This window comes from Haliotis rubra, unplaced genomic scaffold (genome assembly GCF_003918875.1).
Source record: "Haliotis rubra isolate DU_JTF1 unplaced genomic scaffold, ASM391887v1 Scf256, whole genome shotgun sequence".
Taxonomy (NCBI): domain Eukaryota; kingdom Metazoa; phylum Mollusca; class Gastropoda; order Lepetellida; family Haliotidae; genus Haliotis; species Haliotis rubra.
The window spans coordinates 427,210-446,957 of NW_025766625.1; the positions used below are offsets into that span (position 1 = coordinate 427,210).

Here is a 19,748-nt window from a genome sequence, read left to right on the forward strand (position 1 = left end):
CGCCATAAATCAAGCAGAGCACAATCAGCCAAAAGCGAAACATGTGTGCCTGTACATCTCTGTACAAGCGTTATACCTCATACCACCTCCATTCTCCATGGCAATACCTATATGTAACACAGAGTACTCTTCACTCACTTCCACAGGTGGGCCACCAAATGTAGCTTCCATCAACTCCAGGGGCCATTAAGTTATCAGTGTCTCTCACTGGACAACAGGTTCAACACATATAGACACCAGTCCCTCACTGAGACGGGACATCAGACACACCTCCCACAACAGATTGAGAAGCTACCACACGTGTTTCTGTCAGCGGATCCTTGCCCAGATAATAGTCAGCTGTTTATAGTGCCACATTGATGGACATTACACATTACTTGCTTCTTCCAGGATACTTACTGGAGGATAAAGAGTATATCTGGATGTTGGTGATGAGGCTGGCAGAGTGTATGTCTGGTAGATTCTGATACTTTGAATCCAAGAGAGAGCTAGGGAGGTAGTAATGTCATTGACTGATCAAGATGTTACCACTCCTAGCTAAGCACGAGGAAAAACATTTGGCAATACTTAAATTGATCCCCTCCCAACCCCTATTATGTTGAGAAGAACAGGAATTATGCTAAGTGTCTATGCGAGTTATCAGAGATGGATGCTCCACCATTATTTTTGTGATGACATACCTGGACATGATAATATAGACACAATTGTTTTTTGGCTCCTGCTTGTGTGAGGATGCATCATAAACTAATGTAAGTGTATTACACTTGCATACATATAGACTGAATGTGTTGTCCTTCATTTTTCTTCAACAAACCCTCTTGTCCCCAATATTTTACATGTGGCTACTGGTACACTGGGAGGAGCCTCCATTTGTAACAGGGATTTCTTTGAAAAAATAAATATTCCTTTTGACATCTAGAAGTAATTCCTGTTCAAAATAAGTACCAAATACCTATGCTTTTCTTTCAAGGCGACTTCATGGTTTGGTTGGCGTGGTGAGATGATTTGAATGCCCGTGTAAGATTGTACCGTCATGGAGCAGGTTGGTCCTCTTATAGCAATAGCAACAAAATAGGCAGAAATAATGGCTTGTCTGCTCCAGATTATTAATAGTGAGTGAGTGAGTGTAGATTGCTTTCAGCAATATGAAGGCTGAGGACACCAGAAATAGGCTTCACACATTTTACCCATGTGGGGAATCGAACCCGGGTCTTCTTCATGACAAGAGCTTGATTTAACCACTAGGCTACCCCACCGCCCCTAGATAACTTGTAGGCTGCAGACATACAGCTGTAGCAGTAAAACACAACCTCTAATCAATGACTGGTTTCTCTGGTCCGAGCTCAATCACATAAAGAATGTCAACGCAAACCTTGAATATTGCTGTCAGTTTTGCTTTTGAAAACCACACTTGAACCTAAGGTTCCTTGTAATGAGATTGTGTGGATGTTGTAAAATCTTTTAGTTTAATGTTTGAACTTGTCAAAGACACTTCCCAGGTCACCAGGCTGACAATGGCAGTATTGTCCTGGTAGCAGTAAATCCCAGGGTCAGGTAGTGTGGCTGCTGTCTACACCTCTGAAGGACTGGAGAGTTATCAATGAAGTGAAGTGTGTGAAGACAGGTATACAGATTGGCTATAAAGCACAGATAGATTATCTCCCCTGGGGTACAGACAAGGTCAAGGGGAGTGATTGCAGCCCTGAAAAGCTAACAGATAATGTCCCTTGATGCTTAAACTAGGTCAAGAGCTGTACCCGACTTCGTATACCAAGAGAATAAGGCTGGGAATCTTAGAGACAAATATTTCACTTCGGAATGCTACTTTTTTAATCGTTTTTTCCCAAAGCCTTGTATGACAGTGGTAAAACAAAACAAATTCAGAAACTTATTTGATAACACAAATTACCGAAATAAACACCACTCATTCAAATACATTCAGTCATGTAAATCATTCTCCATGTTGGGATTCAAGGCTGCATAGTTGACCAATATGAACATGACCAATATAGTGCCACATAGAAGTGCCACATAGTTGACCAACATTTACATAGTGCCACATAGTTGACCATAACATAGTTGATCAACATAGTGCCACATGGTTGATCAACATTGAGTTGACCAACATAGTGCCACAGTTGACCAACATAGTGCCACATAGTTTGACCAACATAGTGCCACATAGTTGACCAACATAGTGCCACAGACATAGTTGACCAACATAGTGCCACATAGTTGACCAACATAGTGTCACATAGTTGACCAACATAGTGCCACATAGTTGACCAACATGGGTGAGAGTTATGATTGTGTCTCACTGTATCAAAGTTAGGATCACTTCTAATGTTTACAACATCGGTTTCCTATAGAGGTGTAACATTGCTGTGTCATAAGCCACACTTGTCCTACACCTATAGTTGTCAGTCAATACCATGGACACAACCAGGAAGTACGTGATAAACACATTTCAGAAGAGTCCTGGTATAAATATTTCCTGATTCCTGATCAAATGGAAAACCCACCTCGTTAATATGTCTTTTATGGTCTTCCTTTAATAGAGATGTACACAATCAGGGAAAAACCTCATATCATTGTGATCTAGCAATTCATGTGAAACTAGAATTAAGGAAACACATGTATTAGAACAATGTCCCACTCAGGGTGTCAATGCTGCAGTGGTGGAAGTGGTTGTCAAATTCAGACAATAAGTTAAATCAACCCGATTTGCATGGGGCTGCTTAGACTAACAACTAGTGTGTCCACACTCTGGATTGGTTCTTCATCATGTGCTCCAAGTAGTGAATCAAATCCTTGTTTCACAACCCTGTCCACACTCTGGATTGGTTCTGTCCTTGTTTCACAGTAGTGTCCACACTCTGGATTAGTTCTGTCCTTGTTTCACAGTAGTGTCCACACTCTGGATTGGTTCTGTCCTTGTTTCACAGTAGTGTCCACACTCTGGATTAGTTCTGTCCTTGTTTCACAGTAGTGTCCACACTCTGGATTGGTTCATCACAGTAGTGTCCACTCTGGATTAGTTCTAGATTGTTTCACAGTAGTGTCCCACCTGGATTAGTTCTATCACAGTAGTGTCCACACTCTGGATTGGTTCTGTCCTTGTTTCACAGTAGTCCTTGTTTCACAGTAGTGTCCACACTCTGGATTGGTTCTGTCCTTGTTTCACAGTAGTGTCCACACTCTGGATTGGTTCTGTCCTTGTTTCACAGTAGTGTCCACACTCTGGATTGGTTCTGTCCTTGTTTCACAGTAGTGTCCACACTCTGGATTGGTTCTGTCCTTGTTTCACAGTAGTGTCCACACGTCCCACTCTGGATTAGTTCTGTCCTTGTTTCACAGTAGTGTCCACACTCTGGATTGGTTCTGTCCTTGTTTCACAGTAGTGTCCCCCACACTCTGGATTGGTTCTGTCCTTGTTTCACAGTAGTGTCCACACTCTGGATTGGTTCTGTCCTCACAGTAGTTCACAGTAGTGTCCACACTCTGGATTGGTTCTGTCCTTGTTTCACAGTAGTGTCCTCACTCTGGATTGGTTCTGTCCTTCACAGTAGTGTCCACACTCTGGATTAGTTCTGTCCTTGTTTCACAGTAGTGTCCACACTCTGGATTGGTTCTGTCCTTGTTTCACAGTAGTGTCCACACTCTGGATTAGTTCTGTCCTTGTTTCACAGTAGTGTCCACACTCTGGATTGGTTCTGTCCTTGTTTCACAGTAGTTGGTTCTGTCCTTGTTTCACAGTAGTGTCCCTCACTCTGGATTGGTTCTGTCCTTGTCCTTCAGTAGTGTCCGCACTCTGGATTAGTTCTGTCCTTGTTTCACAGTAGTGTCCACACTCTGGATTGGTTCTGTCCTTGTTTCACAGTAGTGTCCACACTCTGGATTGGTTCTGTCCTTGTTTCACAGTAGTGTCCTCACTCTGGATTGGTTCTGTCCTTGTTTCACAGTAGTGTCCACACTCTGGATTAGTTCTGTCCTTGTTTCACAGTAGTGTCCACACTCTGGATTGGTTCTGTCCTTGTTTCACAGTAGTGTCCGCACTCTGGATTGGTTCTGTCCTTGTTTCACAGTAGTGTCCTCACTCTGGATTGGTTCTGTCCTTCACAGTAGTGTCCACACTCTGGATTGGTTCTGTCCTTGTTTCACAGTAGTGTCCACACTCTGGATTGGTTCTGTCCTTGTTTCACAGTAGTGTCCACACTCTGGATTGGTTCTGTCCTTGTTTCACAGTAGTGTCCACACTCTGGATTGGTTCTGTCCTTGTTTCACAGTAGTGTCCACACTCTGGATTGGTTCTGTCCTTGTTTCACAGTAGTGTCCACACTCTGGATTGGTTCTGTCCTTGTTTCACAGTAGTGTCCACACTCTGGATTGGTTCTGTCCTTGTTTCACAGTAGTGTCCACACTCTGGATTGGTTCTGTCCTTGTTTCACAGTAGTGTCCTCACTCTGGATTGGTTCTGTCCTTGTTTCACAGTAGTGTCCACACTCTGGATTGGTTCTGTCCTTGTTTCACAGTAGTGTCCACACTCTGGATTGGTTCTGTCCTTGTTTCACAGTAGTGTCCACACTCTGGATTGGTTCTGTCCTTGTTTCACAGTAGTGTCCACACTCTGGATTGGTTCTGTCCTTGTTTCACAGTAGTGTCCACACTCTGGATTGGTTCTGTCCTTGTTTCACAGTAGTGTCCTTGTTTTTTTCACAGTAGTCTGGACACTCTGGATTGGTTCTGTCCTTGTTTCACAGTAGTGTCCTCACTCTGGATTGGTTCTGTCCTTGTTTCACAGTAGTGTCCAACACTCTGGATTGGTTCTGTCCTTCACAGTAGTGTTTGTTGCAGCCTTTCAGTCACCATAACACAAGTCTGCTCATGAACAGATACATGAACATTATGCTACCAAGTCATCCCAGACGAATGCATTCTTCAGATCAAGGTGACGATGTGCTATTCACTGGAGGGGCGGTGGAGTAGCCTAGTGGTTAAAGCATTCACTCGTCACACCGGAGACCTGGGTTCAATTCCCCACATGGGTACAGTGTGTGAAGCCCATTTCTGATGTTCCCCGCTGTGATATTGGTGGAATATTGCTAAAAGTGGCGTAAAACCATACTCACTCACTAAGCAATGAGGGGAGAACTTATTGGCTCTGAGTGCTGTTTTGAGCAGGGTAGTGAGTGAGTTAGGTGAGTTATATACACTGCTTTTAATGGCGTAAAACTAAACATTATTATCAAGGTAGGTTGAATCTAGATTAAATCATTCGTTTCCTTCACAGATTACTTGATGACCCATACAACATTTGTTCTAAAGTTGCACCAGATTAGACAAGTGACCACACAATCCCATGACGAAGGTACCGACATTTCCCAAACCTACATCCAGTGACCTCAACACTGAAAACAACAGGAATAAGACTGCACTTGACTCGTTAATAATAGAGCCTGTCTTGCTGGCCTGTCAAGAGGGGACGGAGATGGCTGCAATCTCCATTGAAGAATGGAACCGCTCTATCAGGACCCTCTTCAGTGAAGTGGTAGAAACTGACACCCTCCTTCAGACTGGTGGGACTTCCTATCCTCTCGTTGACTCAAGTATGCTATGTGTATTGTCAATATCCCACTTCCTATAAGGTGTCACATACATAGGCTTGCATGCATGTAAGCTTGAAAAACAGCTCCAATTGAGCCATTAAGGAAGAATCTAACAACAGTTCTACTTCAATGTCATTGTTATTGTTATTAAACTGGCTGTGACATTTTAACATTGTTTACATCTTTGTTGTATTTAACATTTTTCTTGAAAAACAGCTCCAACTGAGCCATTAAGGATGATTTTAACAGCAGTTCCCCTTCAACACTTTTTCCTCTTTATTGTATTGTAATTATAAGTAATAGTGGTGGTCCGATTAATTGAAATAATCGAAGATTGGTCGCAGTGACTAAACGACCAAGCAATCGATCATGTTTTCTCATAATCGAACACAAACAATTCTAGAACACTTGTTTTCATTAACAGTATTTTTCACTAGGTTGGTTTTGTCTGTTACATTTCATAAGCACTACAAGCTCGTTCCAAGTCATGATTGAATTTATCTTAAAGACTCTAAGGAATATATGTTCCTCCATACTAGTCATCCTTTAAAGATGTGAAATTATATATGTTTTTTTCCTTTTTTTTTGTGTGCATTAACACATTTCATAAATGACGCTAACCAATTATTTTCGATGATTGATTGGTTGTAATGAACCAATCATCAATTATGAGATTTTAACCAATTCCCAACACTAGTAAGTAATATATAATACCTGAAACTGGTGTTCAAACTGGCCAAATGTATGTATTTCAATATGTGCTTATGGTTGACATTAAGGTCATTATGGATCTGAAGTATTTTGAACATGTATGTCGTGACTTGAGCACTTGACATCTCATCTGCTGAATACACATTTGAAACACACCAACAGTGCCCTAACATATGACTGAAGCACAATCAAATGCACAATCAGCTAAATTGTTAACTCTGTATTACACAGCAACAGTTAAACTGAAACATGAAAATAACAGCCATGTACATTTGAAATGTGACTTCAAGGTAGACAACTCTGTATCATAGTCAGTTTCAGGGGAGACAACTCTATCCCAGTCACATTTCAAAAACATCTTTTTTAATTTTGACAACTTTATCTCAATCACATATTAAATGTGTCTTTGATAGGGTAAAATGTGCATCCCCATTGCATCTGAAATGAACTGGATTTTATGGTAGACTTACTTGGATGACACTTGTAGGCGACCTCAAGGTATTTGGATGTTCCAGGACATGGGTCCTGGCCAAAGGTGTCAGCACTGGCCACCAGGTGGCAGGAGTGTCGGTTCTGACACAAGTCAAGGAGCACCTGCAACATAACAACAATGTCTGAACACTAGTGTAAATATCCATCCATGCACACCAGTGTATTGTTGACATCATCTAGGCAGCATTGTTGATGTCAGTTAACTGTTATTGAGACATTGAAAGGATGTGAAAGCTGAAGATTGTTGATATGATTCAACAGTTATGGTTTTCTGAGTGAGTGAGTGAGTGAGTGAGTATGGTTTTACGCCGCTATTAGCAATAATACAGCAATATCATGGTGGGAGACACCAGAAATGGGCTTCACACATTGTACCCATGTGGGGAATCGAACCCTGGTTTTCAGCATGACGAGCGAACGCTTTAACCACTAGACTACCCCACCGTCCCCTAGATATGTGAAACCTGTATGACACACATGTAATTATAACGTGGCCCAGCCATGCAATGTGTTGCAATTTATTTTTGCAAAATTGCCTCCCCTGGGAGCACCAGAAACCTGTGATCATGGGCCTGAATCTGAGCCGATAATGGTTCTAGGTTTGCCAGCATGATACTTGTACTTGAGGGTTTCAGCAAAGTGGTAAACACCTACAGTACTCTGGGCTTTCCTCCAAATTAAGCTAACACACTGTGAAATAACTGAAATACTCCTTAAGCAGCATTAAACCAACTCAATCCTGCACTGAATATATATACACTAATGCATTCACATGTTTGTATAACTCTCTTGTATAACTCTCTTGCATAATCAGTGCATCATTGAGTGAGTGAGTGAGTGAGTGAGTGAGTGTGGTTTCACACCACTTTTAGCAATATTCCAGCAATATCATGGTGGGAGACGGAAGAAATGGGCTTCACATATTGTACCCATGTGGGGAATCGAACCTAGGTCTTCCGTCAGAGTGACGAGCGGATGCTTTACAATCAGGCTACCCCACTGCCCCAATGCATCAGTGAATATTCATCGTTATTCATCACATATACACACACACATACACAGATAGGAAAATTCTGTGGCGTTGCATTTGCCAATTAGTACGTAAGGGTTTACCATTTAGTAAAAACTGAGTAAGTCTTTCTGCAACTCTTCTGTATCAGGTGACAGTACATACTTTGAGAAGCCTACTGTGACATTTTGTTGTAGATATTTCTGGATACGTCTGGCTCGCACTAGTTGTGGTTCAAGTAGTCTGCACTATGCACGTTAACTGCACACCTCACAGATGTGCAGACACTATACACATTGTGGGAATTGCTGCAATAACCCTGCAGACATCTTGAAACAGTGTCGTACATTGTGAACACTGCACAATAGGGTGAATGAGGGTTTTCCTGGATTCCAACAGTGTGGGTAATGAATATTCATCCAAGACTGGTCATATTCTACAATATATATCGGCCATTTCCTGTACAATAACTCCTTCTAGATATGAGAACACAATCACAAAATTATATATCATCATACCAAATAAATTTAATCGTAAAGCTTGTGACTGATGACTAAACACTTAACAATAGTGAATGTTCACTGTTGTTTTGAAAAGATTTTCCTTTGACACAAATTTTACACATAATATTTTCTTAATTCTAATTCACAATCCTTAACAAAAAAAACAAAGAATTTGAACAACTTCTGAACTCTTGTAAGTGTGATGATGTGTTAGTTTATTTGATTAAAGCTGCATAATGAACTCTGTTGAACTCAGTCTGTCCAACCCGTCACCAATATTTAATGGTTTTAAGATCTAATACCATTTGTTGCCATGAAAATGCCAAACACAATAACTTCAAAACGTCCTGAATATTGACACACAAGAGTTGGATTAATAATCCCTGTGTTCCACTTGTCCATGCAATGTACCAATTTAGTGCTAATTAACTATTGGCTTCCCTTGTTATCTTATCACTGTTGTTGTTTCACAGGTACATATATAATATACTCTGAAATGTTGTGTCCCGCAAAATATAGAAGTTGACATCCATCAAATCTCACATGTATGAGTATATGCCTGATGTGTACACAAATACCTCACCTGGGCAGCGAGTAATGAATTAACTGATCTGAAAACTTTCTGGGGCAAAAACAGCACAAAACTTGTATCTGTTATATATATATAGCCTTCAACAGATTGTGACTATTTTTGGGGTGAAAATGAGCTTTATACACAAAAGATATGCCAGTTAGTATTATATACTGAAACAAATTGATCCCATGTTTGGACCGAGATAAATCAGGGTTAAATGTCAGGGGTCAAATGTCAAGTGATTTTAAGGCTTTCAATAAATCTTCCATTAGTGTGATCTAGTGAAGTATGTCCATAAACACTTTCGAGGCTTATAACTGAATAATGTAAACCAAATCTACAAACACCATTTGCATAGCCCTAAGAATCAATCATATGTGAGTCTTCAGAAATCAATACACTAATATTTGGCCCATAGATGGTGTGAAAGTTGTCAAATGGCTTTCTATCGGCAATAAGACCAGGGAAAGACTTTAGTTACCATTTTATTGGATTATCAAAGCTTGGCATTTGTCTTGGGGCATCACAGCCTGGTGTTGCTCCAGTTCCGTGCAAGGTAATTAGTTTAAGGTAAAATGTACAGATCATGGCCAGCACACTGGCACTGCAATGCCTGATAGTGTCAACATCTCACATCGCACACATGATTGTTGATTTCATTACCAGAACAATTAGATGGAACCCGCAGCAGAGTCATGTCTTGAAAATGTATTAACCTTTATTTTAAGGAAAATTATGAACAATAATTTTATCAACTTAAAAGTTGTCACAGAATTAACGTTTGAAGTTTTGAAAATGCCAAATACAAGATCGTTCCTCTCTTAAAGCTACACATCCATTTTTCGTGTCTTGCATCAGATCAAAATTTAGTGGCACAATCAGAAATAAAAACACAGAATGTAGGTCAAGCAGAAAATTCTATCTGATCTCTACAAGAAAATCAATGTTTTTACTGGTGACAAACAAAAAAGCCATTCTGGCCTCATCCTAACCTAACCCTGTATTAGCTGGGATTCAAGAAAATCAATATGGCCGCCAGCAGGTTGACACAAAAAGCAGGAATGGAAAATCTGCGACACTGAGCTTTGTTATAACGAAGTGTTATGTAGAATCAATGGTGCTGTATAAACAGTAAGAAATTCTTCTTACATGAATGCCTCCTTTGTTTCGTAAGTAGTAGGATGTGTAGACTAGTCAATGGGAAATAGTATATGGAAGTGATCAATAAAAGAACATCAGTTAGTAGTTGTTAGGCTGTTATTACCATCATTATACAACTACATTACGTGGGGATTACTACTTCCAATTCGACACTATTTATACAGCAAGTCTAATAAAACATTATCAGCAAAATAGCAAAAGTCAAACATTATTCCCTACAGCTTATGTTTTAAGTGCAAAATAACTTTAATGAATGCATTTCATTTTATGGAATATCTAGAAAATATCAGTGAGTGATTTATAATTTGACACAGCTTGGGCAGCATTGCTGTCAAGTGGCAATAGACCGCAATATGTCATGGGGATTAAAGTCAGGTTATTTAGTTGGCAAAGCAAAAATATACTGGACAAAATAAGTTAGGGACATTGGTATTTTCATGATTGATATTTTATCAGTGTGTCAATGAATAAATAGATCATTATTCATAATTTCAAAAGTTACATAGATCCCAAATTATTTTTGTCCAGTATACCATAAATTTCTTATCATGAACCAATGAATATGTTGTGTAGTGAGTGTGAGATTTTAGGTTTTATGAGCTTTTAACAATATTCCAACAATATCATCGCAGAGACACTAGAAATGGGCTTCACACATTGTACTCATGTGGGGACTCGAACCTGGATCTTCGGCATGACTATTGAACGCTTTAACCACCAGGCTACCTAACTGCCCCAAACCGCTTTAAACACCCTATATTCTTCCCAAGATCAGTTAATCAGTCATGTCATAAACTAGTCATATGAAAATAGAAGTGTGTATTTTTTCAATAGTCTTCGGCATGACTATTGAACGCTTTAACCACCAGGCTACCTTACTGCCCCAAACCTCTTTAAACACCCTATATTCTTCCCATCATCAGTTAATCAGTCATGTCATAAACTAGTCATATGAAAATAAAGTGTGTATTTTTAAACTTCTTTTGAGTCGAATCTGTGACTGAACATGCAAAGGTCTTATTCCCAACCACAACCTGTGTATTGCTGAGCCCATTATGACATTATGTTCCTATAACCTTGATGACGATGTAACTGTAGAGCCAATTCCATTAACAGATGCAAGGGTTATTGCCAGTTATATAAGGGAGAACCTATCAACCACTATCAGTGCCATGGCAAAAATCAATGATTTCAGAACATGATAGGTAGTGACAAATTGTCAGGATGACAGGATGACAGGAGAGGGCAGATTTGATACAAAATGATGCTTGGACTTTGGGTGAGATACATAAACATATAGAAGGAGATACATACAGATAAATGGTTTGATATTTAGTCCCACAAATAATGCTATCTTATTCAAAATTTATAAATATTTATCTACAAAACAAATCCAAATTGAGTCCAGAATTATCCATAATTTCGGGCCTAAAGCTGAGGCAATCTAGACTTGCCAAACCATTCTAGACTTAGTATGAATTAGTATGACTACTTATCACTGGATTGTCTGGTCCAGACTCGATTATTTACAGACATCTGCCATATAGCTGGAGTATTGCTGAGTGTGGTGTTGAACAACTAACAATACTTATTCTCTGAGTGAATGAACTGGGTTTTTTACGCTGCTTTTAGCAATATTCCAGCAATATCATAGAGGGGGACACCAGAAATGGGCTCCACACATTGTACCCATGTGGGGATTTGAACCGGGACTTCGGCGTGATGAGCTAACGGTTTAACCACTAGGCTACCCCACCGCTCCTCTAGGGTTTGAGACACAGTCTAGCAGATATATAGAAATATCTGAAGATACAAAGTTATACATAATGATAGAAAGAGGGTTACATTAAATGAGACACTATAAGTTGTATGCTTCTCTCGAGGGTAATACAGTCTGATGTACGCCTCTTTGTAGCAGTGTCATATTATGACGTCATACGATTGTTAGCGCATTATCTTCTCGGCGGAGTGCTTGGCGGTTACTGTGGCAGCGGGTAATATTTTTTCCAGTTGTCACCTTCCTGGGAGGGGTGACACGGAAACTTGTTAAAGCGTCATTGACCAATGAAATTAAAGTATTTTACATGAAGGTAAGATAAAAAGTTACAAAGAGATTCATTATGATAAAACAGATACAGTATGATACAAACAGTAACACTAAAATACAAAGAGATACATGAAGATACGGAGACTTACATGGTGGCAGTGACAGATGGACATTCCTATATATCCAGTATCAGAGGAATCTTAGCCACAATTGTTTTTTGCTTTCAATCTGTTTCAGTAATGGAGGGTAAGCACATTTATTGACTGTACTGGCCCCACTGTCGGTGAGCCTTATGTAGTGGGTCATTCACAAGATCTCCTCTGTGACCGTGAACTGACTGAATAGCATTATTGGAGAACTTTAAAGAAACCTTTACCAAAAAAATGACATATGCTGTCAAATATTAATAATATGTCATCTTCTATAGCGCACAATCTCCAAACACCAAGTGTTTGCTCGTGGCGCTTAATCAGAATCTGATTCTTATAAATATTCACAACCATTTTCGCCTCATCCCTCATCTATTGTCCAAAATTTCTCATGTATATATATCACCCAATATTACTTCTCATGTACCACTTGCTTGACAACGACACTAGAATCTATGTTGAAACATCGCCTATACAGAATAAAGAAGTTGTATGTCCATAAGAATAGTCCTCATTCTTCATCTACCCAACTTCCCAACTGCCAATCAAAGAAGATGTATCCAAGATTTAGATTGTGATATTTTTCTAAAAATCAAACCAAAATGTCTCTGTAGCTTGAATAAAACCAGCAGAGACATTAACTGAATAGTCCGGCTCACCTCAATACAATGTCTGTATTATATCTATGGAGTGAGTGAGTGAATTTAGTTTTACGCCGCTTTTAGCAATATTCCAGCTATATCACGGCGGGGGACACCAGAAATGAGCTTCACATATTGAACCCATGTGGGGAATCGAACCCGGGTCTTCGGCGTGACGAACAAACGCTTTAACCACTACGCTACCCCACCGCCCCATTAAATCAATGGACATACAGAGCAAATACAGTAAAGGTTCTATGGTAGCTGAGTGGTTTGAGTTCGATTCCATCCACAATGAAAGTTATTTAAGTTCTGTCACAATATTGATGGAGGTTTGCTGTTGCTTAAAAGCCCCTTTTACTGACCCACTTAGTCCAGGCTTGTCAGACAGAATCATGGCACTCAGTGTGAATGTAAACACTATGGCTGATGCTGGACAAAACCAGAACTCAGTCCAACTCATGGCTCAAACAGTTAAACACTCAAAACAGATGTAACACCTTGCAGTAAGGTCCTGCTTTGGTGGTGCAGCAGATACAGTGTCTGCTAGAGAGTAGAAGATTGATAGTTTGATCCCAAGATGTGTCATACCATCTCATAGAGATGTAAAACCTTGCAGTAAGGTCCTGCTTTGGTGGTGCAGCAGACACAGTGTCTGCTAGAGAGTATAGGATTGGTGGTTTGATCCCAAGATGTGTCATACCATCTCATAGAGATGTAAAACCTTGCTGCAAGGTCCTGCTTTGGTGGTGCAGCAGACACAGTGTCTGCTAGAGAGTAGAAGATTGATGGTTTGATCCCAAGATGTGTCATACCATCTCATAGAGATGTAAAACCTTGTAGTAAGGTCCTGCTTTGGTGGTGCAGCAGACACAGTGTCTGCTAGAGAGTAGAAGATTGATGGTTTGATCCCAAGATGTGTCATACCATCTCATAGAGATGTAAAACCTTGCTGCAAGGTCCTGCTTTGGTGGTGAAGCAGACACAGTGTCTGCTAGAGAGTATAGGATTGGTGGTTTGATCCCAAGATGTGTCATACCATCTCATAGAGATGTAAAACCTTGCTGCAAGGTCCTGCTTTGGTGGTGAAGCAGACACAGTGTCTGCTAGAGAGTAGAAGATTGATAGTTTGATCCCAAGATGTGTCATACCATCTCATAGAGATGTAAAACCTTGCTGCAAGGTCCTGCTTTGGTGGTGAAGCAGACACAGTGTCTGCTAGAGAGTATAGGATTGGTGGTTTGATCCCAAGATGTGTCATACCATCTCATAGAGATGTAAAACCTTGCTGCAAGGTCCTGCTTTGGTGGTGCAGCAGACACAGTGTCTGCTAGAGAGTAGAAGATTGATGGTTTGATCCCAAGATGTGTCATACCATCTCATAGAGATGTAAAACCTTGTAGTAAGGTCCTGCTTTGGTGGTGCAGCAGACACAGTGTCTGCTAGAGAGTAGAAGATTGATGGTTTGATCCCAAGATGTGTCATACCATCTCATAGAGATGTAAAACCTTGTAGTAAGGTCCTGCTTTGGTGGTGCAGCAGACACAGTGTCTGCTAGAGAGTAGAAGATTGATAGTTTGATCCCAAGATGTGTCATACCATCTCATAGAGATGTAAAACCTTGCAGTAGAAGATTGATGGTTTGATCCCAAAGGTCCTGCTTTGGTGGTGCAGCAGACACAGTGTCTGCTAGAGAGTAGAAGATTGATGGTTTGATCCCAAGATGTGTCATACCATCTCATAGAGATGTAAAACCTTGCTGCAAGGTCCTGCTTTGGTGGTGCAGCAGACACAGTGTCTGCTAGAGAGTAGAAGATTGATGGTTTGATCCCAAGATGTGTCATACCATCTCATAGAGATGTAAAACCTTGCAGTAAGGTCCTGCTTTGGTGGTGCACCAGACACAGTGTCTGCTAGAGAGTAGAAGATTGATGGTTTGATCCCAAGATGTGTCATACCTAGATGTGTAAAAAAAAGGTACTTGTTGTTTCCCTGCCTGGTGCACATTCAGAATACTGTGTCTGGGTTGGGCATCAGTGTTCACTTGTGTCTGGGCATTTCAAGGGGCATAAACTATCAAGTTATTGTTAATCTGGATCAGTACATAGACAGACAGAGAAACAAAATTGAATTAAACGTCATAAATATAATCATTTCTTGTGTAATGTTGAAACACCAGCAACCTGTTATTGGGACATTCATTAGGGTAGTTTAAGGAATGATGTTTGTAGAATTTTCTTTCTTTCAAATGAACGTGCCAGTGGACAAAATGTACAATACCCATGCCCATCTCCTCTCAGGAGGTCCGCCGTGATGTTGCTGGAATATTCCTAAAAGCGGCGTAAAACCATACTCAGTCAGTCAGTCCTCTCATGAGGAAAAATACTTGTTGACATTTCCTTGTGTAAATCACTGTGTAACTGGATATGTTGTAACAAAGGGACTATCAGTATAAATGCTTATTAACTTTGTGGTAAACATGTTGCTAAGTATGTTGTAGTTCACAGTGAATCCTCTTTTTCATACAAACTAACTTGAGTGACATTGCAAATAAATTAGTGTTTGGGAGTGTTGTCTTTTCATACCATCACAATCAGTGGTATTAAAAATATATCAGAAAAATCTTATAATTTTACTTTCATTTTGGTTATTTTTCATGTCGGAACAGTAAAATAACATACAAAAAACATCATCTTATTCAGCAGAATGACATATGTGCTTGTCCTGAGGTATATTGTTAGCTTTGATGGTGAAGGTTGATATTTTATGAGAATGTAAGTGTTGTGCCCTCTTCTGTAAGGACTTTCTGACAGCTTGTCATGTAACTAATAAACTGCTTCTTGTGTCTTGTTCTGAAGGTAAATATAGATCAGAGTTATGTAACTCCAAGACCATGCATAAGCTAAATCTGTCATAGCCATGTCAGTTTGATTGCAATAGGAATACTAAGTAAATATATAACTCAGATTTATGCCATTTCATGAATTTTAGTTTGGACACAAAAAGAACTGATGCCTAAAAATGGCCCAACCTTGTGTCTTCCAGTAGAGCTGCCACAAGGTTTCAATGTCATCATGTCATTTCAGCAATATCCTCAGAGTTATGTCATTATGACAAATATACACATCAGTGTTATTGTGTCATTATGTTGTCAATGCTATGAAGTCATTACAACACATATCCTCCATGTTATCAGGTCATTACAATGCATATCCTCCATGTTATCAGGTCATCACAAAACATATCCTCCATGTTATCAGGTCATAACAACACATATCCTCCATGTTATCAGGTCATCACAAAACATATCCTCGATGTTATCAGGTCATTAAAACACATATCCTCCATGTTATCAGGTCATAACAACACATATCCTCCATGATATCAGGTCATTACAACACATATCCTCAGTGTTATCATGTCACTACAACACATATCCTCCATGCTATCAGGTCATTACAATGCATATCCTCCATGTTATCAGGTCATTACAACACATATCCTCCATGCTATCATGTCATTACAACACATATCCTCCATGCTATCAGGTCATTACAATGAATATCTTCCATGTTATCAGGTCATTACAACACATATCCTCCATGTTATGTCATTACAACACATATCCTCCATGCTATCAGGTCATTACAATGCATATCCTCTATGTTATCAGGTCATTACAAAACATATCCGCAGTGTTATGTCATTACAATGCATATCCTCCATGTTATCAGGTCATTACAACAAATGTCCGCAGTTTTATGTCATTACAACACATATCCTCAGTGATCAGGTCATTACAACACATATCCACCATCATATCAGGTCATTACAACACATATCCTCCATGTTATCATGTCATTACAACACATATCCTCCATGCTATCAGGTCATTACAATGCATATTCTCTATGTTATCAGGTCATTACAAAACATATCCGCAGTGTTATGTCATTACAATGCATATCCTCCATGTTATCAGGTCATTACAACAAATGTCCGCAGTATTATGTCATTACAACACATATCCTCAGTGATCAGGTCATTACAACACATATCCACCATCATATCAGGTCATTACAACACATATCCTCAGTGTTATCATGTCATCAAAACACATATCCTCCATGTTATCAGGTCATAACAACACATATCCTCCATGATATCAGGTCATTACAACACATATCCTCCATGTTATCAGATCATTACAACACATATCCTCCATGTTATCACAACACATATCCTCCATGTTATCAGGTCATTACAACACATATCGTCAGTGTTATCAGGTCATTACAACACATTTCCTGCATGTTATCAGATCATTACAACACATATCCTCCATGCTATCAGGTCATTACAACACATATCCTCAGTTGTTATCATGTAATTTCAACACATATCCTCCATGTTATCAGGTCATTACAACACATATCCTCCATGTTATCAGGTCATTACAACACATATCCTCAGTGTTATCATGTCATTACAACACATATCCTCCATGTTATCATGTCATTACAACACATATCCTCAGTGTCATCAGATCATTACAACACATATCCTCCATGTTATCAGGTCATTACAACACATATCCTCCATGTTATCAGATCATTACAACACATATCCTCCATGTTATCATGACATTTCCCCTTCTTTTGTAAATAGTTTTAATGCGCCATGAGCATGCATGAGTGGGTGGACACTGGCGCTTTACAAATATCCACTATTATTATTATTATTATTATTATTATTATGTTATCAGGTCATTACAACACAAGACCCAGTGTTTACTCTAAGGGTTTAACAACTGAAAGAAACATGTCACATCGACTGTGTACCAAGATGTTATCTAGGCAGTAGATAACTATTCTGTCCTTTGTACACTTACTGACCCTACAGGTCACTATATATCTTCCAGCGCCAATAGTGTACACACACTTATTGTCAGCAATAAGGAATCTAAAATATTACCCTTCTGCCTATCCCATAAAATTCTTTCCTCCGTGTTCCATATTAAGATATCTGACTGGCTGATAATCTTATCTGTATATACCAGGATGTACACGTACCTGCAGGTGATATCCTATGCTAAACACTGTATCTCATGTGTCAAAGAGGCATAATTGATAGTTATATTGTACCTGGCACATGATATGTCTCAACCCTGCACAGCTTACCAGAGTGCACATCACCCCATTCGACATCCACAGGCCGTACAACTTGCCCCAACTTATGTAAACACACCTCACCCCAGCACAGCTTACCACACCCCAAGATAGGGGTGAATTGGTGTGCTGTGGTATTAGTAGAACCATACTATTTTGCCTTCTGTTCGGTATAACGTAATGCAATCCAAAAATTTGGTATTTTCGGTTTTCATACCGTCATTTCTATCTGGTCATAAAATGATTTTTTTCATTCAAAATAACAAAGATTATGGTTTTTTTCCCATGTTATCAAACAAAGTAAGGTTTGGCTCTTGTCAAGTTTCTGCATTATGATCATATCACATATACTGAACCGCAATGGACCGAACCGAACTGAATGCCTTGTACTGCAATACGTACCGTACTGTATCGTGGTGAGAGCGTACTGTTTCACCCCTACCTAAGGCATACTGACACAGGTGATACAAACTCATCTGACCCCAGGAGATGTTGACAGACCTCACCATAGGACAACTTGCCACAGTACACCTCACCCCAGGAGATACCAAGACACATCCCCCCCAGGACAACTAACCACAGTACACCTCACAACAGGAGATACCGAGACAGATCAACTCAGGACAACTAACCACAGCACACGTCACCCTAGGAGATACTGACACACATTCCCCCAGGACAACTAACCACAGTACACCTCATCCCAGGAGATACCGACACACATTCCCCCAGGACAACTAACCACAGTACACCTCACCCAAGGAGATACCAAGACACATTCCCCCAGGACAACTAACCACAGTACACCTCACCCCAGGAGATACCAAGACACATCCCCCCAGGACAACTAACCACAGTACACCTCACCCCAGGAGATACCGAGAGACATCCCCCCAGGACAACTTGCCACAGTACACCTCACCCCAGGAGATACCAAGACACATCCCCCCAGGACAACTAACCACAGTACACCTCACCCAAGGAGATACCAAGACACATTCCCCAAGGACAACTAACCACAGTACACCTCACCCCAGGAGATACCGAGACACATCCCCCCAGGACAACTAACCACAGTACACCTCACCCAAGGAGATACCAAGACACATTCCCCCAGGACAACTAACCACAGTACACCTAACCCAAGGAGATACCGACACACATCCCCCCAGGACAACGAACCACAGTACACCTCACCCCAGGAGATAGCGAGACACATCCCCCCAGGACAACTAACCACAGTACACCTCACCCCAGGAGATACCAAGACACATTCCCCCAGGACAACTAACCACAGTACACCCCACCCCAGGAGATACCGACACACATCCCCCCAGGACAACTAACCACAGTACACCTCACAACAGGAGATACCGACACACATCCCCCCAGGACAACTAACCACAGTACACCTCACCCCAGGAGATACCGACACACATCCCCCCAAGGACAACTAACCACAGTACAACTCACAACAGGAGATACCGACACACATCCCCCCAGGACAACTAACCACAGTACACCTCACAACAGGAGATACCGACACACATCCCCCCAGGACAACTAACCACAGTACACCTCACAACAGGAGATACCGAGACACATCCCCCCCAGGAAAACAAACCACAGTATACCTCACAACAGGAGATACCGACACACATTCCCCCAGGACAACTAACCACAGTAC

At 40.5% G+C, this 19,748-nt stretch overlaps 2 protein-coding genes across 3 annotated transcripts in view; both read right to left on the reverse strand.

Annotated features, from left to right (window-relative positions):
* The window catches only part of LOC124279747, a 189,625-nt gene that overhangs the window by 67,884 nt on the left and 101,993 nt on the right, over positions 1-19,748 (reverse strand). For both annotated transcript variants that reach the window (XM_046715613.1, XM_046715614.1), the window contains one exon: positions 6,788-6,911. The gene's annotated coding sequence lies outside the window, so the exon portion shown is untranslated. The remainder of the gene's footprint in view (positions 1-6,787; positions 6,912-19,748) is intronic.
* Positions 1-19,748, reverse strand: part of LOC124279777 (protein eva-1-like) — a 70,387-nt gene that overhangs the window by 3,994 nt on the left and 46,645 nt on the right. Inside the window, exon 3 of the mRNA XM_046715657.1 lies at positions 6,788-6,911. Coding sequence (XP_046571613.1) covers positions 6,788-6,911 — 124 coding nt within the window. The remainder of the gene's footprint in view (positions 1-6,787; positions 6,912-19,748) is intronic.